The sequence below is a fragment of the Anser anser genome (genome assembly GCF_964211835.1).
Source record: "Anser anser genome assembly, chromosome: 3".
Classification (NCBI taxonomy): Eukaryota; Metazoa; Chordata; class Aves; order Anseriformes; family Anatidae; genus Anser; species Anser anser.
The window spans coordinates 3,635,999-3,661,661 of NC_139722.1; the positions used below are offsets into that span (position 1 = coordinate 3,635,999).

The window sequence follows — 25,663 nt, forward strand, 5'->3', positions numbered from 1 at the left end:
AGTTGTTCTGCTGATTCAGCCTGACAGTTCCCAGCTGAGCTCCCAGCTGCCCCCCATAAGCCAAAATCACTTTTCCACCAAAGGCTGCGCTCACAACCCTCACACAATCCCCCCAGCCATGGGGCGTCCAGGCTCCTTCCCAGTTCATCCAGTCCCTGGGGCAACTGGTGGGCTGGGTGGGGCCACCACTTGAAACCTCACCCATTTCTCCCACGCCAGCCAATTAGGGAGCTCCCCTGCTAATTTTTTTTGGAGGGGAAGGGTCTCATTTTCTCCATTAAAGCATGTGAGTGGAAGAGGTTGGGCTGTGAAGGCTGGAAAGAAGGTGATGATGCTGGTTTGGGAGGTGGTTGGGGGTAGTAGAAGCAAGCAATGGGGTAGGGGCAGAAGGGAGGGGACTGCTCAGCCCCAGGGAAGGGCAGTAGTTGGGGGGGCTGGCTGTAGGATTTTGGGACAGGGGATGTGCAATGGGTGCTTGTTTTGGGGGGGCTGTGCTGTGTGTGTGAAGGCATTGGATGAACCCTATCCCCAGGAGTGTGGTATAATAGGGTTCCTTCTGCTGCCCCTGGGAGAATGGGGGGGAAGCTCTGGGTTGTTTTGGAGTGGTGTGAAGTGAGATTGGATACAGTTTTGGGGGGTGGGAGAAGGGAGTGCGGAGCTGGCAGGAGGCAAAAGTAAAGGCCCCCATCTTGTGGGGTCTTGGCTGGTGTGTGGCTACAGGGGCTCCTTGTAGAGGGGCTTGGGCTTGTTGGTGCATAAGTTTGGAGCAAACTGGAGAGATAATGGTTTTATAGGGTGAGAAGGTAGAAGGTGGTGGGCTGAGCAGGGCTGTGCCCCTATAACTGCATGTGGAAAGTCAGGCCCATGTGCATCAAAACCCCTGTTAGCACCGTGAAGCTGTGGTGGGATATGGGTTGTTTTTTCCCAGTGCGTGTCCCTTGCTCACCCAGGAGGTGCCACCACTCTTCTTGTTTGTGTGGAGGAGCGTTTGTAGGAGAACATGGCAGTGGCACCATAGCTGTGAAGCTCTGCGGGTGATCTGCAGCTCTCAGCTCTGGCCGTGAGCTGCTCTGAGGCTCATTTTGTGCTGCCTTGTGCAAATCCTGTGCCTACATAATCGGGAGGAGGACCAAAAGGACCTGGGGCGTGGGCAGGCCACTTGGCTGAGCGGTGTCCAGGGCCAGCAGCTGATCCTGGGGATCTGTCACCTCCTGGGTGACTCTTGACCTGGTACTGGCTTTAGCCTACAGAACACAACACGTAGCTAAATGGGTGTAACTGGAGCCAGCCTGCAAATAATTACCTCCTGCCCTAGGAGACACAGGGATAAAGCTCAGGTTTTTACTGCTGCAAAAGCTCTCCAGTTCGTGTGACCAGTTAAGGCATTAAATGAAAGGTACCGGATCCAGGTAATGTTCTCTGACGCATTTTCCTCTTGGAGCTTTTCCAAAAGGGCTTGTGCTCGTTGCAGCACATGAAGGCTTTTATAGCCACGCTGCCTTGCCTGGCCCTGTGGGATCAGCATTTGAGAGCAGCTGTGTCAGAGCCAGCCCAGATGCCTCTGCTGGTGGGCGCCCACGTGCATGCTTGATGTGAAAACCAAGCTCAGAGTGGTGCCAAGTAGCTCAGAGCCTTTCTCTGGGTGCTGTGGGGTTTGAAGCAGAGCCTCTGGTCTCTGGGATTGGTCTGCAGGGGGAATTGGCACCGTGGGATGGCAGCCAAGCCTTGCTTCCCGTGTCCTCGAGTTTCTTGTACTCTCAGTCCTGGCAGAAATCCTCAGGACTGCCGGCAGCGTGTGGTGGGGATCTTGTGCTGGAAATAACCACGTTGTTCTGATGTGGCTTCCTCCGGGGAGGAACAGGATGCTGTGGGATGGTGTTGCCTTGTCTCGGCTCTGATCCCAGGCTCTGTTAATAGAGTGTGCCTGCTCCCTAACCTGCTCCATGCCGTGACGGAGGGACAAGCAGCTGATAAAGCAAGGGGATGTGCTAACTCCAGTGGTGATCAGGGAGCTGTGCTTGCCTCTGTGCCCTTATCAGCAAAAGGATGGCTGCCATGGCCTCAACTGGCTTTGTTTTGGGAACATCTGTGTAAGGTTGTGTTCCTGCTTTGTGCTGGGACTGAAGCAGTGGCTGGAGTTCAGTGAGCTTCTCTTCCTTGTGAGGAGAGATGCTAAGCAGTCTAAGACCTTCTTGACTCCTGGAAAACCTGGGGTGGAAAAAGGCTTCTGACAATCTGCACATCGACTTCCTGCTTGAAGTGAGTTTAAAACTAGTGTTAGAACAGGTTGCCTAGGGCCAGGTGGACCTAGATTGTGAAATTCCCCAAGGATGGGGGTTCCTCACCTCCCTGGTCCTGGAACGGACCTGTCTCTCTCCATGGACACTGCCAAAGGGGCTTGAGGAGGAAAACAGGGGTGAGGGGTTTGTGGTGAGCTCTTCCTGGGGATGTGAGCTCAGCCTCTGACTGTTAACTGTGTTTCTGAGCTGGAAATTTTCCTGCAGCTCTAGGGTCCCCAGTGTTTGGAGGTCCTGCCATTCCTCCACCAGCTGGCCAGGATGCCAGAGGGCCCCTCGGTGAGGAAGTTCCAGCTGCTGGCCTCCCGTTTTGTGGGGCAGGTGGTGACCAAGGTGGGGGGAAGCACCAGGAAGATAAATGTGAATGACCTGAATGCCTTGAGGCTCCAGGACTCCCAGGTGAGCTGTGCTGAAGGTGACCATATCCCTCCATGGTGGGCCCTGGAGGGAAGCCACTGCCCTTTGGCCTGCCAGGAGCCTCTGAGAGGCCTTCACATGAGAGTAGTATCTGGATGCTTTGTGCTTCATGTAGATGAAGAAGGGATGATCTGAGCTCTGCCAGGGCTGGTTCAGATGCGAATGAATCCTGTGAAGGGTTGGGTGATGTGCTTTCTGCTTAGAAGAAGCTGTAGATAACAGCCCTTTGTACAGAAACAGTTGGAGGCAATGCAGATCCTCAGTCCATCCCACCTTCCTTTCCTTCAGGTTCATGGGAAGAATTTATTCCTGGCCTTTGTGGCAGCTGGCTGTCCCTTACGACCAAGCACGGAAGAGCCAGTGCCGCAAGGAGAAGCTGCTAGCGGGACAAGTTCTCCTGCCCAGGTCAGTGCTCCACAGACACAACCTGAGGAAGAGGAGCCACAGGAGCTCCAGTGCTCCAGACCTGATGCCCCAGGTGCAGTAGGGGGTCCGGGCAGCTGGCTGCGCTTCCACTTCGGCTTGTTCGGCAGCGTTCGGACAAACGAGTTCTCAAGAGCAAACCGGGCCAATAAGAGGGGAGACTGGAAGGACCCCGTGCCCAGGTACTTGGTGTTCTTCTGTCGTTCTGGAGAGGCAGTCTTCTGTTTCAGACTAAATTTGTGTGTGTGTGTGGGGGGGTACTTCTGTCCTTTTGTTTTCTTCCTCTTAAAATCTTAAAAGTATGTCTTTAAGTAGGTCTGGGGTGTGTTCAACCAGGGACCCCATAGTAGGTTGCTGTTTGGGGATTCCTGTTCTGTAGGTGTCATGGAAGCCTGTCAGCAATATCAGTTGGGTGTGGTTTGCCTTGGACATGCCTTGTTTTAGTAGTATTCTTCTACCCTTAGTGAGAAGTGTTCTCCTCTCTGCTGCCTTCTGCCTCCTCCATCCAGCCACGGCCTCTCCAATGCTTTCCTTTTTCTGCTGTTTTATCTCCTTTGTTTCATCTCAGAGATCTAAGTGATGGCGCTTGTGGGCTTCATGTTGCCTGCCAGCCTGGCGAATCACAGTGTCAGTTCAGTGAAGACTTTTATTCAAAGACAACTTTTAGGTTGCTAAAGTGAATCATAGCCCCCAAATGCCAGTTTCTCCCAGTTATGTCTAAAAAAGCTCTGGATGAACATCTGGGGTAGCTGAAACCACTGGCTGTAGCGATGCTATTAGAGACAGCAGTTGAAATACCGCTATCGGAGCCCAAACTATAGCTGGTGACCTTGGAGCCTTGGGGTACTGGTACCTCCAAGAGGTTTCCCTGGCTCTCATGGGAACTGATGGGCATTTGCTCTCCATGGGCTGATGCCTAATATGTTCAGTCTGTTTTTCTCCAAACTTATGTGCAGACCCTTTCTAATCTTTGTGTGTGTTTTTTAACTGTAAGCTGCTGCCTTTCTGCTCTATTTTGTGCAAATCTCTTCAGCCAGGCCAGAATATAACAGATGGTTTACGGATGTTTATGGTAGAGACTAACTTCTCTGCTTCTCCCAGACTGGTTCTGCATTTTGAGAATGGAGGCTTCCTTGTTTTCTACAACTGCCAAATGCAGTGGTGCTCATCTCCAGTGGCTGATCCTGCGTCTGATATCCTCTCTGCTGAGTTCCACCGTGGCCAGGCGCTGGATGCCCTCCGTGCGCCCAGCCCTGTCTGCTACACCCTCTTGGACCAGAGATATTTTTCAGGGCTGGGTGAGTTCCAGGGCTTAGTGGCAGAGCAAGAAAGGGAGTTTTGTATACTTGGGTGTACCCTGTGAGCTGAGTGAAATGTCTTAGTGTGGGTGGCTTGTACTTGTGAAAGAAAGGAAGATCTGCTCGATGGATAGTGGGAAGGGACTTGTCCTCTGGTTTATTCCCAGCTGTAAGTCTGCTTGTTGTATGCCATCTCTGATACGGGGAATGGCATTGCTGGATGTGATCTTCCAGGCAGAAGTCACAGTGACTGGAAGCTGTTGGTCTGCATCATCTCGATAAGAAATATCCTTATGGTCTCCTTATTTCTGACCCTTTGCAGGGAACATAATTAAAAATGAGATCCTGTACCTGGCAAAGATCCATCCATTAACACGAGGATCTGTTTTGGCGCCTTCAGATCTCGAGCATCTGCTTGACTGTGCCATTCAGTTCAGCTCAGACTGGCTACAGAGCAAGCTGCGTGGCGAAGGGTTGCACCTTCAGATCTACCACAAGGAGCGGTGTCCCCTTGGGCATGCGGTGATGAAGGCAACCTTTGGACCCTTGAGTGGATATAAGAGACTCACATGGTGGTGTCCTCAGTGCCAGCCTGCAGTGCTGTCAGGGGTCGGGGAGCCTACCCCAGTCACTGAGTGACCTGGTTTTATGTTCCTCGATTCCTGGAAGGTGTCTAGGTGTCCCTGAAGCATCTCCTGAGATGTAAAAAGGAGAAAGTGGTTGCATTTTTTTGGTGACAAAACAGTGTAAAAAGTTTGACCAGTTCTGAGGTGTCTGTGCTTCAGCAAATGGGAAGCTTAGGGTGTTGAGCAGGTGACTACTGTCACTGAGACTCTTATCCTTGACCCTGGTACAAATAAAGTGACTTCAGATGGAGTTGAGTTAAAGGAGTAGGTCTGGCTGTCTACACAGCTTGATTGCTTCAGTGTTAGATAATTCTACCTCTGTTTATAGCAGAGTTAAGCGTGTGTTGGGCTGTGATTTAGGTGTGGTTAAAAAATGAGTGTTTGTTCCTCTGTCAGCTCTTGTGAGAACAGCTGCCTCCTTCCAAGGGATGAAAACCTCAGCGGTGCTTGGTGTAGCTCAGCTCTGCCTCCCAGAGCATCTGCCCTGACAGGCTGATGTTTTCTGGCAAACTCTGCCAAATCCAGGTCTTGATGTCAAAAAAATCAGCTTTAACAAAGTACCGGGGTGGTTCCAAAGAGAGGGACTCAGAAAGGACCCCAGTTACAACTAGGATCACAAGCCTGACCAACGTGGGGGTATCTAACAATGTTTGTGATGGGGACTGCATAAAACTCATGATCTTCAAGGTATCTTGAAAGTAGAAAGATTTGGAAATAGATGATAACGTCCCTAGCTTGTCAGAGCTGTCTCTCTCCATGCAGTAGGGCAGAAAGTGTTGCAGTTCTCTCTCCCTGAGTTTGGCTTTAATTTAACAATGGATTGTTGACTTTTGAGTGAAAAATAAAAACTGAATTACAGAACTGGTGATGTTCAGCTGAAGTTCATTGTGTCTCTTTTGATGGTTTCTTGGTTAAAACATGAGGTATAAGCACAAATGGGAGGACTCCAGAATCTCTTGCTGCCCTGTTAGAGGATGCCACCAGCAGTTTGGCTCAGCTGTATGGGTGTCTCAGCAGGAAAACACCTCATGGATCTAAAGGTGGATTGTGAATCACCTGGGAATGCTGGAATTCAAGGCCTCAATAGCAGGCTCCTTCCCAGAGGAGTTTCATGGCCTCTCCCCTGTGAACTGCGATGCCTTTGAGTGGTTGTGGGTGATGGGGCTGCTGAATTTATGGGGTTTTGGTAACAAAAGGGGTGGCTAATGTCACTTCTGAGTGTGCCCTGCAAGCTGTTTTTCAGCTTGTGCCCAGGCCTGAGAGGCTGTTTGTCAGAGGGAGACAAGTTCTTAGTGAAAGAGAAGTAAAAATGAAGTATGAAATGAAAATGAAGTATGGTGATTTGGGTGCCCTTTCTAAATAAAAATTGAGGTGAAATTGTGTCATGGCATTGGAATGGGTTGACGGGGAAGGTGGTGGAATCACAGTCCCTGGGTATGTTTAAGGGTTGGATGGGGTGCTTAGGGACAGGGTCTAGTGTGTGATAGTGGTGGAAGGGGGAGTTCATGGTTGGATGGGGTGCTTAGGGACAGGGTTTAGTGGAGATATTAGTGAAAGGGGGAACTTAAGGTTGGATGTGGTGCTTGGGGGCATGGCTTAATGGGTGATATTGGTGTCAGGGGATGGCTGGACGAGATAGTCTGGGAGGTCTTCTCCAATTTTAATGCTCCTAGGGCTCAGGTGGGAGCTAGGAGCAAGCTCTCCACCAAAGGCAGCCGGCAGCTGAGCCCCGCGGGCGCTGAGGGGAGGCCGGCCGCCATCTTAGCTCCTCCCTCTCCCCTCTCAGCGCTCCCGGCGCCACGCGAGTGCCCGCGGCGCCCGCCGCCCACTCAGCGCCCGCCGCCGGCTGTCACCCCAGCCGCGCCGCCCTCCTATTGGCCGGCGCCCCTCTGGTACGACGAGCAGCCGACCAATAGCCGCTCCCGCCTGCCTGCCGAGCCATGGGGCGAGCGGGCTGATTGGCGGAGAGGGGGCTCGAGGGGCCCGCCCCCTCAGCGGTTAAGCGGCGGGAGGGGGGTGAGGAGGAGGGGGGGGGAGCGGCGTCGGGAGCGCGCCTGGCGGCGTCGGGAGCGCGCGGGCAGCGGGGCCCCCATGGAGCTGCTGCGGACATGGCTGGGGCACCCCGAGGACATCTACAACCTGCTGCGCTTCAAGATGGGCGGCTACCGGGCCGTCATGCCGCGCATCGACCCGGTGAGAGGCTGGGGATGCCCCGGGGCGCGGCCCCGGGGTGATGGAGGGGGGCGGGAGGGCTCCGTGCGCGGCCCCGCTGCGGGTTTTGGGGGGGTTTTGCGATGCCCGGGGGGAGCTTTGCGATGCTCCCGGGGCTTGGCATCGCGCTGAGCATCGCTCCCCGGGATTTGCACGGCCCCCCGTGCTTTGCATCGGCACCCAGCTGGGCGCGCACCGCTGCTTGGCGTGCACGGAGCCGGTTGCGGGCGTTGCGCGCCCCCGGTTTGGTGCTTCCCGTGCGTATTGCAGCGGGTTCGGGGGTCCTGGGCGCCCCCGGGTGCTGCACGCGTCGCAGCAGCCCCCATGGAAGCGGCTCGGTGCTCGCGGTGCGTTGCAGCAGCTGGGGCGGTGCGCCCGGCTCGGAGCATCCGAGGCCCCCGGTGCTGCCCTGCAGCGTGCTTCTTGCTCCCGGGGCATTGCACCGACAGCGGCGCTTTGCAGCGACTTGGTCCTGCCCGTGCTTTGCACCGGTTACCGGCTTCCCGTGCATTGCGCCGAGCCCGGCTGCTTGCAGCAGCTTGGTGCTTCCCTTGCGTTGCACCGGCCCGGCTGCCTTGCAGCTGCTTGGAGCTTCTCGTGCACTGCACCGGTGCTTCCCAGCAGCTCGGTGATTGCCATGCGTTGTCCTGGTGTTTCCCGTGCGTTGCACTGCCCCGATGCCTTGCAGCAGCACGGGGCTTCCTATGCATTGCACCAGCGCCTTGCAGCAGCTTGATGGTTCCTTCTTGTGCATTACCCCGGCAGCTGCTTGGTGCTTCCCGTGCATTGCACTGGCACCTTGTAGCAGCTTGATGCTTCCTGTGCATTGCACCGGCCCTGGTGCTTCCCAGCAGCTTCGTGCATCCCCTGCGTTGTCCCGGTGCTTCCCGGCAGCTTGGTGTTTGCCATGCATTGCCCCCGCCCTGATGCTTTGCAGCAGCTTGGTGCTTCCTGTGCATTGCACCGGCCCCGGTGCTTTGCAGTGTCTTGGTGTTTGCCATGCATCGCACGGGCACCAGCTCTTCCAAGCAGCTTGGTGCTTCCCATGCATTGCAGCACCCCGGGAGTTTCCCATCAGCTTGCTACCTCCGTGCATTGCCCCGGTGCTTCCCGTGCATTAATTACCCCGGCCCTGGTGCCTTGCAGCAGCTTGGTTCTTCCCTTGTATTGCACCAGCCCCCGTGCCTTGCAGCGGCTTGGTGCTTCGTGTGCATTGCCCCAGAGCTTCCCAGCACCTTCGTGCTTCCCGTGCATCGCCCCAGCCCGGAGCTTTGCAGCAGCTTGGTGCTTCCAAGCAGCTTGGTGCTTCCCATGCATTGCCCTGGCCCCCTGTGCCTTGCAACAGCTCGGTGCTTCCCATGCATTGCCCCTGCCCAGTGCTTCCCAGCAGCTTGCAGCCTCCCGTGCCGTGCCCAACGCCATGCCGGGCGCTCAGCGGGTTAAGGGGGCGGTCACGGGGCGGAGCGGGCTCGGTGACCCCCCCTTGGTGCCCCCCCCCCGCCGCCTCCTCCCCGATGGCGGCCAGCACCAAAGCTGTGTCCCTGTTCAAGCGCACCCTGGCGCTGTCCCCCCCGCGGGGACCCCCCCGGGCAGCCCTGGGGCGGCTGCGGGGCGGGGGGCGGCGGGGGCAGCGCAGCGGGGCTGCCGCCCCCTGCCCCCCGTCTCCTCCGGCCCCACCTCGCCTCCAACCCGCCCTGTGCCCCCCGTTGTCCCCCCAGGACTCGCTGGGACTCGGCCTCCGCACCTGCTACCGCTACCTCAACCAGACCAGCCGCAGCTTCGCCGCCGTCATCCAGGCCCTGGACGGAGAGCTGCGGTGAGCTGGGGGGGGGGGAGGCACAGCTGAGGGTGGGGGGGGTGTGGGTGCAATGGTACCGGGCACCAGGGCTGCTTGGGGGGTGTGGGAGGGGGCTGCGCGGTGCCCCCGAGCATTGGGGTTGCTTGGCGGGGGTGCTGGGGCGGGTCTGTGCAATGCCACCAGGTACTGGGGTTGCTTGGGGGGGGGGGGGGGTCTGTGCAATGCCCCCGAGCATTGGGTTTGCTCGGTTCGGGTATTGGGGGGATCCGTGCAGTGACCCCAAGCACTGGGGTCGCTTGGTTGGGGTATTGGAGGGGTCTGTGCAATGCCCCCAGGCACTCGGGTTGCTTAGGAAGGGTGCTGGGGGGGTTCGTGCAGTGTCCCCAAGCGTTGGGGCTGCTCAGTTTGGGTACTGGGGGGGTCTGCGCAATGCCCCCAAGCGCTGGGGCTGTTTGGGGGGTACTGTGGGGGGGTCTGTGCAACGCCCCCAGGCACTGGGGCTTCTCAGTTTGGGCATTGCTTGGGTCTTTGTCATGCCCCCAAGTACTCGGGCTGCTCAGTTTGGGTACTGGGGGGGTCTGTGCAGTGCCCCTAAGCACCGGGTCTGCTCATTTGGGATTGTTTTTTTTTTTGAGGGGGGAACCTTGGACCCCAGGCCCTCCCGCCCAAATCAGCGCGGCGGTGCCCGCGCGATGCCCCCGGGCTCCTTGGCGCGGCTGCTCCCTCCCCACGCAGCAGGGCTCCGGGGTTTTTTTGGGCCCGCCGACGGTCGCTGCAGCTCGTCTGGCAGCAGGAGGTTAAAGGCAGAGCCCGTGTGCTGTCCGTGACACCCTGGGAATGCGCGTCCTGGCAGCGTCGGGAGCTGGCGTTGGGTGCCACGCCGGCCGGGAGGGCTGGAGAGGCACGGCGGGAGGAGGCGAGCAGAAAGCCGGGGCTGACCGAGGGTCTGGAGCCTGACAGAGAGGTGGGTGTGGAAGCAGCAGCCTCGAGACCTCCATCCCGGGGGTCCTCGAGGCTCGCTGGGCCCCCAGGTTTGCTTTACAGCCCTTGCTGACCCCTGCAGAAAAGGGGGATGCAAGCTTGGGGTCTTGTGCATCTCTTTCCGCCCACCAAATATTCACTTAAGTTCCTAATTTTCAGTCTGGGGAGCTTCCCCGATCAATCCTGCGCCGTGTTAACGGTTAAAAGCGGGGGTTCCCAGGACTAGGTGCGTGTGTTGTGCCCGAATCCTGGGGAAGCTGCTGGTTCCCGAGCCCGGGGCTGGCGTTTGGGACGCTGCCCCGCGGCCGCGCTCCAGCGTTTGTGAAACGGTTTGCAGGAAAAGCCAAGAAATCCAGCGGCTTGGAAAAGCGTGAGCGGGGCCAAAAACCGAACTTATTTTTTCCCCTGTTATAACAGCCAAAAGGAGAAGCGAAGGTGCCAATCCATAAAACACCTCGCAACGTGTTTGCGGTGTCTGTATGGGGTGCTGCTAGTCTTGTAATCTGCGCGGGGTGCTGGTGGTTTTTCCTGTCTGTCTTTTCTGCTCTTTAATCCTCCCCTTGTTGTAGCTTACCGGGACGGTGAAGGCTCCCTGTCCCCAGGGCACGGAAACTCCTGCCTGGCATCCTAAAAATGCTGTCGGCGGCTGTTTGCAACCTACGTGCGGGGATTGCTGCTGAATTATGGCCCCGGCTCTGTAGCGGATCAGGAGAAATTCGTTTTCCGAAGCTGCGTTTGGAGAGTTTGGGGGTGAGGGAGGGAGAGGCAGGACTGGCAGGTGATGCTCGCGGCGCCGGAGCAGCAGCGGTACCGGAGGAATCGATTTGCTGGGCTGGGAGGCTTGGCCTCATCTGGCTTGGTTTCTTTTTGGCCCTATAAATCCTGTGCTGCGTGTGCCAGGGCCCTATCCAGCCCGTTGCCGTGTGTTTAGGGCATCTTTTTGGGAAGGGGGCCTTGTTCTGTAGGAGCGAGCTCTTCTCATCCACCGTGATTTTCTTCCAGGACCGTGCTGCTGTCCTCAAACAAAGCCTGGCTTCGCCGGTGGCTTTTGTTCAACTCAGATTACCCTTCTGATATCCCTTAATTAAAGGAAAAAAGTGCCAAATTGAAGTGCTGCCTCGAAAGACCGCTCTCTTTTCTCTGCCGAATTGCTGCTTGTGCGTTGCTCGTCCCAGGAGAGCGCTGCCTTCACCTAACAATTAACGCTTAAGCAATCCCAGCTAGTGGCTGTTTGGCAAGCAATTAATGAGCGCATCGCCTCTTCGGAGCGTCGCTGCTCATTAAGATTTGGGGAATTACTGCATAAATCCAGCATTTCTCATTTGGGGAGGTTTCTGGGGAAGCGGGGAGCCCAAGGTTTCTGCCGGGGTGCTCGGGCACACGGGCTGAGCGCTGCCAGAGCCTCAGCGCCTCGTGCCAGGGGGACGGGAGGGAAATGCCATCTTCTCTGGGCTTCCCCTCGCAGCAGTGCCCTTCCGCTGCGATTCCTTCCTGCGTGGCTTGGGTGCGGCAAGCCTGAGATATATCTGGAGCCTTTTTGGCTCTGTCTGCCCACCCTGGTGTTCCCGTTGCACCGTAAGAGGTCCTCTTATTCCCCCCAGGCTTGCTAAAAGGGCTCCAGGTGCAGAGCGGAGGCAGCAGTAGGAACACTCCCACCTGCTTTCCTCCCCGTCCTTGCTTGGAATTTGCTTTTTTTCCTGTAAACAGACCTCGGGCTCTGTCCCCCGGGTCCTAGCGAGCGCTGGCCGAGAGCCTCGGAGCTCGCTCGCGGGCTTGGATTTTGCAGTGCCCTGCCCAGTGGTAAATAGCCAGAAAAGCCTTGCAAGGAACGCTCTGCTCCGAGGAGAAAGCCAGGTTTCCAACCCCGGCTCGGGCGTGCTGCAGCTTTCCCGGGGGTCAGCCCACGAGGAGCTTGTGTGGAGCTTTAGGTTGGAGTCAGAGCAGGGCTGCGGAGTCCTGAGCAGGGCAGACGGGTGCTCCCCATCCCCAACCCGCTCCTGCTGCCCTGGTGTTTGAGCAGCTCATTCCTAAGACATTTATTGTTACGTTACACCGTCAATCTGGCGGCACGTGCGTGGTGGCGAGCTGGAAATGAGGCTGTGCGATGAACCTAAGCTGCTTTTCCCAAATAACAAGCAATCCTGAGTAAGGGACGATTGTTTTCTCTCCCCCCGCAGACATGCCGTCTGTATCTTCTACCTAGTTCTGCGTGCCCTGGACACCATAGAGGATGATATGACCATCAGCTTGGACGTAAAGGTCCCGATGCTGCACGAGTTTCACTCCTATCTCTATCAACCGGACTGGAAGTACATGGAGAGCAAGGAGAAGGACCGCCAGGTGCTGGAGGACTTCCCCACGGTAAGGCACCCGCAGGAGCATCGGGTTCCTGGTGCAGAGCCCGTACATTTTATGGGTTTGCTGTCCTGTGACCCTTCGAGCAGAGGAAGACTTGCCTGGTGTCCAGCTTATGGGAGGAACAACGTTTGCAGCAGTCCTGCAGGATCTGCTCGGGATCTGCAGGAGTCTGGAGGTCTTCAGCATAGAGCTTACGATAAAAAGCACCGCTGCTGTTCATAGTTTAAGGATCTTTCTAAAATGAAGGCGCAGGGGATCTGCATCTCCCGCAGCAAGTTAAACAGTATTAAACCTGTCTTGCTGTTGCTCACGTTGATCAAAAATAGCTGGTGGATTGGGTTTTTTGCTTTGTTTTTAAAGCTCTGTTGAAGAAACGGTATAATATAGAAAAAAGCATTTCATTTTTTTGGAGGAAGTTCTGCTTTGCTCAGCCTTCTTCCGCTTTAAATTTCTTCTGTCCTTGTCAGGCTTTCCGTAGCAGTGGGAAAGGGGTAGTCGTCTGGAGAAACAAGGCGTAGTGGAAACTTCGAGGCTCTGCCTGGGACGCATGGGATAGGAGGGAGCTGTGCCAGGGAGTTGTTAGTGTATGGCGATAGAGACGTGGCTTGTATGCCACTGCCGTGGTACTTTAGAAGAGATTTTCTGTAGGTAAGCTGTTTGGGGAACTTCATTGTTCTCCGTTTTGTTTGCGTTATGCGCTCAGGTGATGGCAGTTCATATTCAGGTATGATTTTAATAATATTTGGTAGGGATGCGCTCACCAGCAGTTCTTCTCTGCGCAGGGGATCCCAGCCCCTCAGACTGAAGCTGAGCCCATGCGCTTAATTTACACAGCAGCTGAATCACTGAGAAGATTGTGGAGATGCAGGAGGGGGATCTCACACTCTCCCTGTTGTTTGATGCCTTTCCCGTTGTGCGAAGGGCACTCATGTGTCTTGCAAGAGCCAAAGCTGGAAAGGCTCAGGAGAACAGAGCACCAGGAACCTCCCCTTTCCTTCCCATGGTTGTCATGATGGGATGCTCTCATAAATTTCGAGAAACAACTTTGCACGTAGCTAGTTTTGTCCTGCACCTCCCAGATGATACCGGTCCAAGGCTGCAGAGTCCTCCCAAAGATATCGCCGTGTCTGATCTGCTGCCAGAGATTGTATTGTTGAGATTGAGGACGGAGAGAGCCTGTGCTTGGCGGGCCTTGAAACAACTCTTGCTGGGGGAGTTGTCCTAGATCTCTAGCTAGGGTGGGATAAGAGCCTGCTAAACAAGTCTTTTTCTCGTCCGCTAGTAAATGTTGAATTCTGCTGACTTTTATTTTTTTTCCTGCTGTCTTTGTTTCCTCTTGCTGGCTTGTGCTGCAGATCTCCATGGAGTTCAGGAACCTGTCGAAAGTCTACCAGGATGTGATTTCAGACATTTGTCACAAGATGGGCGTCGGGATGGCCGAGTTCTTGGAGAAGAAGGTGGATTCTCAGCGTGAGTGGGATAAGGTAAGTCAACCCAGACGCGCTCAACATCAGTAGGAAAGTTACCTTGCTGGGGCCTGAAGGTCTGCACGTGCAGCTTCCCTTATCGTGGGGAGCTATTCCTCAATGCAGGGCAGCTGTGGAGGGATGGTGTGGAAGATTTCACCAGCGGCTTGGTGGTGTCCCCCACCAGCACGTTTCTGGGTCCCCTTGCGGGCAGCTCATTTGGTAGCACCAACAGTCACAGACGTGACAGAGGACACCCTTGGCAAGGTGTTTGGGCATGGGAAAGCTGATGTGTAAGGAGAACTTGCAGAAAACACACCACGAATTACCTCCTAAGCATCACTTTTGTAAAATGTGCTGTGCAAAGTGGGCAGCTCTTTGTAACTGTTCCTTTTATCTTTTTTTTTTTTTTTGTCCCTTGCCCTCCCGGTGCGTCCCAGTACTGTCACTACGTAGCTGGGCTGGTGGGGATAGGCCTTTCCCGTCTATTCTCTGCATCAGAGCTAGAAGATCCGATTGTCGGACAGGACACGGAGCTGGCAAACTCCATGGGCCTCTTCCTGCAGAAAACCAACATCATCCGTGACTATCTGGAGGACCAGCTGGAGGGAAGGGAGTTCTGGCCCAGAGAGGTAAGGGAGAGCACTGCTGTTGGGCAAGCTTTTCTGCTGTGCTTCATGAGGAACTGCACGTACTGTGCTAATAAATAATGTAGGTACTGTCTTGGCTGCTCTGATAGTGCATTGCAGCCTGTCGTTGGAAGAGTTCCTCCTAGAATTTTCTTCAAAATCCCTACGGCCAGGGTTTTTCCACTGCTTTGGCTTGTTTGTTCGTGTCCCTTGACAATCTTCTCGGACTTCTGTCCAAGATCTGTTGTGGATGTAGCTAATGGGCCACGCACAGCTAAAATTGTGGTGTCTTTCACATCCCTTTAAATCAAAGTTAATGGGAGAGATTTGACAGTCTGCTTCAATTTTAAGGTTGCTGCTGTTGGTTGTACATTCCTTTAATAATAGCAGTTCTTCAAATGACACCTGAGTCAGAAGTCCTACATCTATCTACAGCTGTTGGGTACTGATGTGGTGACAAGATGATGTCTTCCCCCCACTGCTAAGAGCTTGTTGGGCAGCTTTTTCCCCTCTCCCTATTAAGTCAGATCCGGGAATGAGGGAGAAAAAGACTGGGTGAGGTTTTTGGGAGGTTACCTAGTCTATTCCCGAAGGCAGGATCAACTCTGCCTGTCAGACAGATGCTTGTCTGCTGTTCTTGAAGCCCTCCAAGGAATTTTCTTTCTCTCCCCCACATGGCAGACCTTGTCTGATAGAACATTTCCCGATACCAGCCTGGCACATGAGCTGTACTTCTTTGCCCTACCTATAGAAGACATGAAGATACATCCTTTTTCTTCATACTCTTAGCATATATGAAGGCTACTGTCAGGTTTCCGGAGCCTTTCCTTTCTTCTGTAGCCTCGTAAGCCCTAGCCCTTCAAGGCTGTGGGGGTTCTTCCCCCAGACCTCAGACTTACTGATGTCTCCTTCGCAGCATGAATGTACCCTCTAACTTGAGTTCTTACCTTGCTCTTCAGGTTTGGAGCAGATATGCAAAAAAGCTCTCGGACCTTGCCAAACCAGAGAACATAGATATGGCTGTCCAGTGTCTGAACGAGCTCATCACCAACGCTCTCCACCACGTCCCCGATGTCCTTACGTATCTGTCCCGCCTGAAAAACCAAAGCGTCTTCAACTTCTGTGCGATCCCCCAGGTAGGTTATCGCTTTCGAGTGGTTCTTCGTCATCTGCAGCGCAGCTGATGAGGAGTTGGAGGCAGAAGGGTTACGTATCAGATCTGTGAGAGAATCACAGAATGCTGGGGATTGGAAGGGACCTTGAAAGATCATCTAGTCCAATCTAGGACACCACCTCCTTGGAGCAGCCAAAAGACGCTGCTAATTTCTGTGCTTCGCCTGAGACAAGCGATAGACACCGATACTTCCTAGTCTCTGAGAAAGGCACCTTTCCCAAGGCAATTGCTCCTTCTCAGACAGCCCGTTGTTCTTCTAGTTCCTTGCTTTTGCCCTTGGCGGTGGTATCTTGAGGAAGTCTCTGGTTCTTAGGTACCCTTAGGCTGCACTTGCAGGAGGCCATCAGCGCCTTCCAAGGCTGCTGCAGGTTGCCGGGCCCGGTTCCCCAGTTGGCAGGGGATATCCACGGCATGAATGCGAAGGCCTCTTTGTCCTCCCATTTGAAGTCAGGCCAAAACCATGGGGATAGATACGTGACCCTCAATCGCAATTCACTTTTAGGGTTATTCACTGAACTGAAACAAATTTGAGAGATGTAGAAATTTTATGTGTCTTTAAAATCTAAACCAAACCAAACCAAAAAACTATGGAAGAGGCACTGAATGTCCAAAGTGGGGCTGGGGGCAGGAATGGCAGGCAACATTTGGGTTGTCAAAGTCACCCACATTATTAATTGACATAATGCATGCTGCCTCTTTGTCAAGTCATCCCGCAGCTGCAATAATCCATCAGAGAGCCAGGAAATGCACCCAGTGAAGGTATCTTTATTTAGAGCAAACTCCGACCTGTTTTATTCTCTTCTCTCTTCTTTCTTTGCTTGTGCGTGCTGTAGGTGGGATTGCGGTTCCACTCCGGTGTTTTGCCGTTGATTTTGCTTGGGCCGAGGTTATTCCCTGGGCAGGCTCCTTGCAATGCAGTGAGGGCTCTTTGTTTTTCTGCTTAGGTGATGGCCATCGCCACTCTGGCCGCCTGCTATAACAACAAGCAGGTGTTCAGGGGCGTAGTGAAGATCCGGAAGGGACAAGCCGTCACTCTGATGATGGATGCCACAAACATACAGGCTGTCAAAGCCATCATGTACCAGTATGTGGAAGAGGTAGGTTGAGCAGCTTGCTTCGAGTCATTTCTGGCTGTTGCTGTTCTTGTTCCTGGTGTGGAACTGGCAGTCCCTTGCAGACCCATGAACCTGTTAATCTCTTCGTTACGTCTCTATTAGTCCATCACCAGGGCATGGCGATGCCTGACATGGTTTTGGCCTGGACCAAACTGGCTGCTTGACATTCTTTAAATACGCCCTCGGTCTGCGCCTGCGTTGAGAGGCAGAGACCAAGGTCTTGCCTTCATTCTGGTCAAGAGCAAGATGAGTCAGCTTTCCCAGCGTGAGGGCTTCCTCTCTCTGAGCGAGCAAGAGGACTGCTGCTTCTGAACAGGTTGCATCACCTGCCCGCAGACAGCTCCATGGGGAGCGCTCTTGTTTACACCGTGTCCGGAGTTGCAGCGAGTGTGATGCAGTCTGTGGTTCCACTTCATGGGCAGCAGTAAATGAGGGCAGCTCGTCTCAGGTTGTTAAGCAGTGGGACTCCTGGCTTTGGGGCGCTGTGGGTGTTAAGAGTTTATGCGGAAGGACAGCTGGTGGGTGGACTCCTAGGGGAAAAAATAATCCAGTGAGGGCTGTTAGATGATAAGGGCTGTTAGATAATTCTGCATCAGGGAGACCCAAAACCGTGAGTTATTAGAGCTTCTTGTGCAGGCAGACCAAACCTATGACAAGGGACAGTGACGCCTTAGCCTAGAGGAAGGTCTGCTGTCCTCCAGAAAACTCATACAGACCATGAAAAGAAGACCCCCAAAACAATGGGATTATCCGACTGAGGTGGCTGTTACCTGGTTTGGGGTGGGCTGCAGCATGCCAGCAGTGAGTGAGGTTTGCTGGGCTAGAGCCGCTTGCCCCAGCAGCACCGCTTGTAGTCAGTCAATGGATTGTGTTGGAGGCCCTGCAGCCCATCTCCCATCACGGGGTGCCCTCAAGAGGCTGCCTGGCTTAGTGCACTTCTCAAGGGAAGCGGGCCCGGGCCCCATGCAGCAGCTGGGCCTTAGAATCACAGAATCACAGAGTCATGAAAGTTGGAAAAGACCTCCGAGATGATCTGGTCCAACCATCCCCCTACCACCACCGTCACCCACTAAACCATGTCCCTAAGCACCACGTCCAACCTTTCCTTGAACACCCCCGGGGACTCTGACGCCACCACCTCCCTGGGCAACCCGTCCCAATGCCTGACTGCTCTTTCTGAGCAGAAACGTCTCCTCATGTCCAACGTGAACCTCAGCTAGCACAACTTGAGGCCGTTCCCTCTAGTTACAGAATCACAGAATCATCTAGGTTGGAAGAGACCTCCAAGATCACCGAGTCCAACCTCTGACCTAACACTAACCAGTCCTCCACTAAACCAGATCACTGAGCTCTACATCTAAACGGCTTTTAAAGACCTCCAGGGGTGGTGACTCAACCACTTCCCTGGGCAGCCTATTCCAATGCCTAACAACCCTTTCAGTAAAGAAGTTCTTCCTAATAGTCCTGTCACTGGTTACCTGTGGGAAGAGGCTGACCCCCAGCTCCCCACACCTTCCTTTCAGGCAGTTGCACAGAGCAATAAGGTCTCCCCTGAGCCTCCTCTTCTCCAGACCAAACTCCCCCAGTTCCCTCAGCTGCTCCTCACAGGACTTGTGCTCCAGGCCCTTCACCAGCTTTGTAGCCCTGCTCTGGGCACGCTCCAGGGCCTCGATGTCCTTCTTGTAGTGAGGGGCCCAAAAGTGAGCACAGCACTCGAGGTACGGCCTCAGCAGAGCAGAGTTCAGGGGGACGATCACCTCCCTGGGCCTGCTGCTCCAGGGCAGTCCCCCACCGAGTTAACTCCTGAGGACCATGCCTTGTGCCCCACGAGCCTTCCTCTTCCGTGCATGTGTTTCCCTTGTTTAAGGAGCCCATTATTCCTCCTTCCCCTCCCCAGATCTACCAGAAGATCCCCAGCACGGACCCTTCGTCCAACAAGACGCAGCAGATCATCGCCTCCATCCGCGCCATGAGCCTGCCCGGCGGCCCCATGGCCTCGCGCCACCACTACTCCCCCATCTACCTGTCGTGCGCCATGCTGCTGGCCGCCCTCAGCTGGCAGTACCTCAGCACCATCTCCAAGGCCGCCGAAGAGTACGTCCAGGCGGGCGAGAACTGAAGGGCGGGCAGGCGGTGGGAGATGAGATGGTCGCGTCGGCGGACGGGCAGCAGAGGCGGGAGGCTCCTTGCCCCTGCTGGTGGGGACAGCCGGGTGCCACCGGGCCCGCGGGCGGTGATGAGGACGGGGCGCCGGTGGCCTGGAGCCCCTGGGGGGACAGCATGGCATCGCCAGGCTCCCCTCCTCACCTCTCTTGCTGCCTGCGTGGCTGGTTGCAAGCACCAATCGGAGTCTTACTGTTTGGGGTTGAATTTGGATTTTGGTTTTTCCCTCCTTTCCTGTTGGATGGTTTACCTGATTACTACTGAGTTGATTTTTTTATTTTTTTTTTTGGTTAGGATGGTTGAAGTAGAAACTCCAGCTGCCTCTTTTCTTGCTTGAGATTTGAGACCCCTTTCCAGCTCAGAGCCGCGGGACGGGAGCCTTTTTTGGGTTTGGCCTCCCTTTCTTACACAGCCCCTTTTCCCCACGCGCAGGGCTCTGGCTTCAGCCAGGAGGCCCTGCACTTAGCCAGCAGAAAGCTCTGGCCATCTTCTGGCCACCAGCCCAGGCTGGTTGCCCTCCTGGCACCTGGAACCAGGGGCGATCTTCACCTTTCTGTTGTTGTATTTGAGGAGGCTGCTAGGCTTGAAACGAGCCCTTTCCTTGCTCAGTGTCGGAGGCGTGCTGCTCTGGCTGCTGGAACGTGCACCGTGCCCAAAGCCAGCTCTTGCAGCTCCTTCGTACAGGTGGCACTGTGCGTTGCAAAGCTTTGGGTTTTAGCAGCTGGGGAGGTGGTGAAAGGGGGTGGGCAGGAGTTGCCCTGGGCTAATAACCCCGAGCGCGATGTGAGCACGGCCACCCACCTTTGCTGCATGCTCTGGGCTCTGCACTTTTGTAGCCCAGAGGGAGCCTGGGGTGGCCCAGGCAGGTTTTCCTGGCCCACTTGGCTGCAGCTCGGGGTGCTGTGAGTGAGTCTGACGTGCAAACTGGAAGAGCTTTCCACTGCTGCTTCGAGACCCATCAGCCTGGACTTCAAGCAGGCTGCGTTCCCACAGGGAACGCCAGGGGTGGGAAGAGGAAACGACTTTCAAGTCCTGTTTTCCTGGATTTTTGCTTTCAGTGACCCTAATCCCTCACTGCTGCTTTGACTGTGTGATGGGGGGGGGACAGCCTGGGGCAGGACAGGGCAAAGCCTACCCCTACCAGGGGCGTTTGGTGGCCTTTGCAAGGCCAAGCCTGTGTGGCCAGACTGTTACTTGGAGGAAGCAGCCCTACTCCACGAGTACCTATGTAGATAGTTTTAAGCTGTTGTTTAAGAAACTTGCGGTAGCTCCCTTTGTGCAGCTTCCTGTCTTGTTGACATTAAAGTTTTCTTTGGAAAAAAGAAAAAAGTGTTTGAGAATTTCTTCCGCCTTGATTTCTCTTATTGTTCTAGTTCCCCACTGTTGCACAAGTTACATGAAGTGCAGATGCTTCCTTGCAGGGCATCACAGTAATACCCTATAGGTTGGGCCTGAAAACTGAATTGTAACCAGGGGGGAGACAGCTAAAGCTCAGTACGTTGACTTTTATACCGGTCCCTGTTGGGAAGAGGAGGAGTGGGGAAGCTGTGCCTACACTGGGGACCTTCTCTGCTCTTCTGGGATGGAGCTGGAGCCGGGCAGGAGGTGAGTTGGAGCCTTAGAGCATGTTGCAGCCTGGGAGACTACACGCAGCCCTTCTGGGGGCTCTGCTGCTCTCTAGAAACCTTTCAAGGTCAAGACCGGCCTATTCTACAGCTGCTGCTTGCTCATCTCTTGAGCTCCAGCCTTGCTATACCCTACCCAGCTACCTGTATCCCACCTCTCGGTTTACTCCATACTCTCGTAGCAGTGCCAGCTTTGTAGCCCTGGGCTTGGTCTGGAGGTTTCCTTGCCTAAAAGCCTGCAGCAGAAGGTCCAAGGGGCTGAACGCAGTGTGTTCAGCAGGGGTCGGGGCACAGCACCCTTGGGCTGCTGCCGTGCTTTCCGGTGCCTGGCTACATCCCTGTTTCCCCAGCCCTACACCCCTGGCTTCCCTCTGGTCCCTGGTGGAGCATCCTCTGTGATCTGCTTTCTAATTCTCCAAAACGAGGCTTGGAAAGTTACGTGGATTTTACCACCTGGGGGACAATGCAGTCATTGGTCCCAGCCATCGTGGGTTCATGAGGGGTAGGTCCTGCCTAACAAATTTGATTTCCTTTTATGATAAGATCACCCATCTAGTCGATCAAGGGAAATCAGCTGATGTGATCTTTTTGGACTTCAGCAAAGCTTTTGGCACGGTTTCCCACAGGATCCTACTGCACAAAATGTCCAGCATACAGCTAAGCATAAAGATCATACGATGAGTGAGCAATTGGCTGACGGGCAGGACTCAAAGGGTTGTGGTAAATGGGGCCACATCTGGCTGGTGGATGGTCACTAGTGGGGTCCCTCAAGGCTCCATTTTAGGGCCAGTCCTCTTCAATGTTTTTATAAATGATTTGGATGTAGGACTAGAAGCTGTTCTGAGCAAATTTGCTGACGACACTAAACTTGGAGGAGTTGTGGACTCGGATGAGGGTGGAAAGGCCTTGCAGAGAGATCTGGACAGATTGGAGAGCTGGGCGATCACCAGCCGCATGAAGTATAAGAAAAGCAAGTGCCGGGTCCTGCACCTGGGACGGGGCAACCCTGGCTATACGTACAGACTGGGCGATGAGACGCTGGAGAGCAGCCCTGCAGAGAGGGATCTGGGGGTTGTGGTTGACAGCAAGTTGAATATGAGCCAGCAGTGCCCTGGCAGCCAGGAGGGCCAACCGTACCCTGGGGTGCATCAAGCACGGCATTGCTAGTCGGTCGAGGGAAGTGATTGTCCCGCTCTGCTCTGCGCTGGTGCGGCCTCACCTCGAGTACTGTGTGCAGTTCTGGGCACCACAGTATAAAAAGGACATGAAACTGTTGGAGAGTGTCCAGAGGAGGGCGACGAAGATGGTGAAGGGCCTAGAGGGGAAGACGTATGAGGAGCGGCTGAGGTCACTGGGCCTGTTCAGCCTGGAGAAGAGGAGGCTGAGGGGGGACCTCATCGCAGTCTACAACTTCCTCGCGAGAGGGAGTGGAGAGGCAGGTGACCTATTCTCCGTTATCACCAGTGACAGGACCCGTGGGAGAAAGGTGTGAAGCTGAGGCAGGGGAAGTTTAGGCTGGACATCAGGAAGGGGTTCTTCACCAAGAGGGTGGTCGCACACTGGAACAGGCTCCCCAGTGAAGTAGTCACTGCACCAAGCCTGTCTGAATTTAAGAAGAGATTGGACTGTGCACTTAGTCCCATGGTCTAAACTTTTGGGCAGACCTGAGCGGTGCCAGGAGTTGGACTTGATGATCCTTATGGGTCCCTTCCAACTCGGGATAGTCAATGATTCTATGATTCTATGATTTTCGTGTTTCACCATTGCTAAGGACACAGCAAGAAACTGCACCTGGGAAGGTGGAAATTGGCCAGAGAAAGTGGGGACGTGCATGAGAAATCTAGGGTTGTTTAGAGAAAATCAGGAACATCACCACCTCTTGCCTGTCTCGGGAGGATGAGAGAAATGAACAGCGCCTCAATGGTTACCTGAAGTGGTGGCGTTCTACGCCATCTTATGTCTCAATGGTATAAAAAGGGCCTTCTTTTTACCCAGCAGGAAGCTCCCAGAAGGGTTGGGGATGGAAAGGACCTCTGGAGGTCATCTGCTCCAACCCCCCTGCTCAAGCAGGGACACCTAGAGCCGGACGACTGCTGGGCACTGCTGACAAGTGCCTGGCTCCGTCTTGCTTGCATCCTCCCTTTGGGGATGTCTAGACATTGCTAAGATCCCCCTGAGCCTTCTCTCCTCCAGGATGAATGCGCAGTGATGCACAGTAACAGAATGACAGAACGTTAGGGATTGGAAGGCACCTTGAAAGATCATCTAGTCCAGTGCACCTGCCGGAGCAGGACCACCTAAATCATGTCAAACAGGAATGCATCCAGGAAGTCTCAGGTTCTTAGGTACCCTTAGGCTGCACTTGCAGGAGGCCAGCAGCACCTTCCCAGGCTGCTGCAGGTTCCCAGGCCTGGTTCCCCAGCTGGCAGGCATTCTCTGCTGGCAGGTTTTAGGAGACTTTTGCTCCTTTTTTGCTTTTTGCCTTTTTCCCAGTAGGGCCAGGTCACCTTCGTGGCTCCCAAATGACTTCTCTTCCCCCAGCCTCACTTGGGGACCCGCCACCCGCAGCCATTCCCCATCAACAGCAGCCATCCCCAACCAATTGGCGGCGCGGACAGCGGGAGAGGGCTGCGTTCAGCCCCCCCGCTGACCTCTGCAGGAAGAAGTGGAGGCAGAGGCTTTGCAGGGTGGAAAAGTCATAATTTATTCCTGGGGTGATTGTGGCTGCCACCCCCAGCCCGTCCCCAGGTGAGGCCCGGTCGCTGCTCAGTTGCGGGGCCTGGCGTGGCGGCCCGCGTGGTCGCCAGACCCCGGCTCCTCCAGTTGGATCCGACGCAGCCAGGCGATGTCCTCGGCTATGTCCTCGGCATCGAGGTACTGCAGGGCCCGTGGCAGCCTGTGCTCATCCTGCTGCGAGTGCCAGGAGCGGCTGCGGACGAGCTCTCGTGCTTCGGCGGGGCTGCGCTCCCTGCGCCGTGGCGAGACGCTGCGGGAGCGGTAGCTGGAGGGGCTCCTCTGCCGCCGCTGCTGCTGCTCCCGCCGCCCCAGCCCCGCGTTGCGCTGCAATCCCCGGCGGGGCCGGTGGGGTGAGGCGTCGTGCTGGGCGGGTGGCACCACGAGCGCGATGTTCACAATACGCCCGCGGCACAGTGGGCAGGTGGCTCTTCGAGCGGCCCAGGGCAGGATGCACCCCAGGCAGAAGGAGTGCCTGCAGGGTTCCACACGAGCCGTGCTGGACAGCCGGCCCAGGCAGATGGGGCACGTCTCGTCCCCAGGGGCCTCCTCCTCTGGCTGCTCCTGATGGTTCATGGTGCCTGCAGCTGCCGCGCTGTGGAGTCGGTTGTCCCCTGTGCTAGGCTGCCCCGGGGCCAGGTGGTTATCAGCAGCCTCTGGTCCTCAGCACCTCTGCTGCGGGTCGCCGGCAGGACCTTGACGCTTCGTGTCTCGCTGGCTTGACCTGGACACCTCGCGTGCCACCAGCAGGACTACTACAGAGAGAACCAAGAAGAAAATATTCTAGCAGCAAATATACATTAGCTTTCTACGTTCAACAAAGTTGTCTGCAGTGCTATATCACTAAATATTCTTAGTATGGATTACAAACATTGCTATTACAATGGCAAATATGATAGGTTACAGTGGGCAAGACTCTACTTAGGACAGATGAGGTACGTATATGTAGATATATTTGATGACATTACCAAAGAACCTCAATGGCTAGTGTGCAAAAAGAATGGCTTCGCGTGTGCCTCGTGCAACACCTCCGCCTCGCTCCTTCCAGCAATGGCACCTCGAGCTCTCGAGTACCACCAGCCGGACTGGCCGCAGGCGCGCCGCTCAGGGCTTTTATAGGCAGCCACCTTTTGTGAGGTCGTGGGGTGACAGTGACTCTGTGGTGGCATCGCAAGGGTCTCGAGGTGCCCCTGATGTCAGCACTGCCAGAGGTCGCCTGGCTGTGGTGAGACAATGCTGACGTGAGATGGCCGCTCCGCGCTGACAGGAGCCATGTCTGCCAGGCTGGGGTCCAGGCCAGGAGGTCGGCCTGCGGCCTGGGACCTGCCCCTGGGAGCCAGGGATGTCCTTGACGTGCAGCTGCACACCCGAGCATTGGAGACATCCTGAAGAGAGCATGGAAACGATGAGTATAGAACACAAAATAGGTAACAATAACCTGAAGGGAGTTAAGAAAGCGCTGTTGAAAGAATACCTGCTTTCTAATTCTCCAAAACGAGCCTTGGAAAGTTACGTGGCTTTTTGCGTTTCACCATTGGGAAGGACACAACAAGAAACTGAGGAACAACTTATCACCTGGGAAGGTGGCAATTGGCCAGAGAAAGTGGGGACGTGCATGAGAAATCTGGGGTTGTTTAGAGAAAATCAGGAACGTGACCACCCCTTGTCTGTCCTGGGAGGATGAGAGAAATGAACAGGGCCCTGATGGTTACCTGAAGTGGTGGCGTTCTACGCCATCTTATGACCCCTCAGTCCCCATTCAGCAGCAACCTGCTGTTTCTCTCAGAAAACACCAGCGATGTTGAGAAAAGGCTAAAAATCTCTGAGTGTCCTATATCCACGGCATGAATGCATAGGCCTCTTTGTCCTCCCATTTGAAGTCAGGCCAAAACCATGGGGATAGATACGTGACCCTCAATCGCAATTCACTTTTAGGCTTATTCACTGAATTGAAACAAATTTGAGAGATGTAGAAATTTTGTGTGTCTTTAAAATCTAAACCAAACTAAACCAAAAAACTATGGAAGGGGGCTTGAATGTCCAAAGTGGGGCTTGGGGGAGGAATGGCAGGCAACATTTGGGTTGTCAAAGTCACCCACATTATTAATTGACATAATGCATGCTGCCTCTTTGTCAAGTCATCCTATAGCTGCAATAATTCATCAGAGAGCCAGGAAATGCTCCAAGTGAAGGTATCTTTATTTAGAGCAAACTCCGACCTGTTTTATTCTCTTCTCTCTTCTTTCTTTGCTTGTGCGTGCTGTAGGTGGGATTGTGGTTCCACTCCGGTGTTTTGCCGTTGATTTCGCTTGGGCCGAGGTTATTCCCTGGGCAGGCTCCTTGCAATGC

At 54.9% G+C, this 25,663-nt stretch overlaps 2 protein-coding genes across 4 annotated transcripts; both read left to right on the plus strand.

Moving 5' to 3' along the window:
* The first annotated feature begins 127 nt into the window (after window positions 1–127).
* On the plus strand, window positions 128–5,922 carry NEIL2 (nei like DNA glycosylase 2). 2 transcript variants are annotated; one of them, XM_083830740.1, is made up of 5 exons: window positions 128–286; window positions 2,505–2,696; window positions 3,003–3,319; window positions 4,239–4,435; window positions 4,758–5,922. In XM_083830740.1, exons 2-5 carry the CDS (start codon window positions 2,559–2,561, stop codon window positions 5,072–5,074), a joined length of 969 nt encoding a protein of 322 aa, XP_083686866.1. In that variant the 5' UTR covers window positions 128–286; window positions 2,505–2,558; the 3' UTR covers window positions 5,075–5,922. The 2 variants fall into 2 exon arrangements, with proteins under 2 accessions (XP_083686866.1, XP_083686865.1); XM_083830739.1 differs by having other exon boundaries at window positions 129–325.
* A 1,152-nt stretch (window positions 5,923–7,074) lies between these two features.
* On the plus strand, window positions 7,075–20,285 carry FDFT1 (farnesyl-diphosphate farnesyltransferase 1). 2 transcript variants are annotated; one of them, XM_083830734.1, is made up of 8 exons: window positions 7,075–7,254; window positions 8,991–9,088; window positions 12,229–12,412; window positions 13,765–13,893; window positions 14,316–14,507; window positions 15,464–15,640; window positions 16,623–16,775; window positions 18,691–20,285. In XM_083830734.1, the coding sequence occupies exons 1-8, from the start codon at window positions 7,153–7,155 to the stop codon at window positions 18,910–18,912; spliced, it is 1,257 nt and encodes a 418-aa protein (XP_083686860.1). In that variant the 5' UTR covers window positions 7,075–7,152; the 3' UTR covers window positions 18,913–20,285. The 2 variants fall into 2 exon arrangements, with proteins under 2 accessions (XP_083686860.1, XP_083686861.1); XM_083830735.1 differs by lacking the exon at window positions 7,075–7,254 and having other exon boundaries at window positions 8,772–9,088.
* Window positions 20,286–25,663: the final 5,378 nt, after the last annotated feature.

Excerpts from the sequence above, each read along its gene's own strand:
- NEIL2 (XM_083830740.1), top strand. The coding sequence starts at position 2,559 with ATGCCAGAGGGCCCCTCGGTGAGGAAGTTCCAGCTGCTGGCCTCCCGT. Across the intron at positions 2,697-3,002 it reads TGAGGCTCCAGGACTCCCAG|GTTCATGGGAAGAATTTATT; the intron begins GTGAGCTGTGCT and ends CCTTTCCTTCAG. Across the intron at positions 4,436-4,757 it reads GAGATATTTTTCAGGGCTGG|GGAACATAATTAAAAATGAG; the intron begins GTGAGTTCCAGG and ends GACCCTTTGCAG.
- FDFT1 (XM_083830735.1), top strand. The coding sequence starts at position 8,787 with ATGGCGGCCAGCACCAAAGCTGTGTCCCTGTTCAAGCGCACCCTGGCG. Across the intron at positions 9,089-12,228 it reads GCCCTGGACGGAGAGCTGCG|ACATGCCGTCTGTATCTTCT; the intron begins GTGAGCTGGGGG and ends CTCCCCCCGCAG. Across the intron at positions 12,413-13,764 it reads TGCTGGAGGACTTCCCCACG|ATCTCCATGGAGTTCAGGAA; the intron begins GTAAGGCACCCG and ends CTTGTGCTGCAG.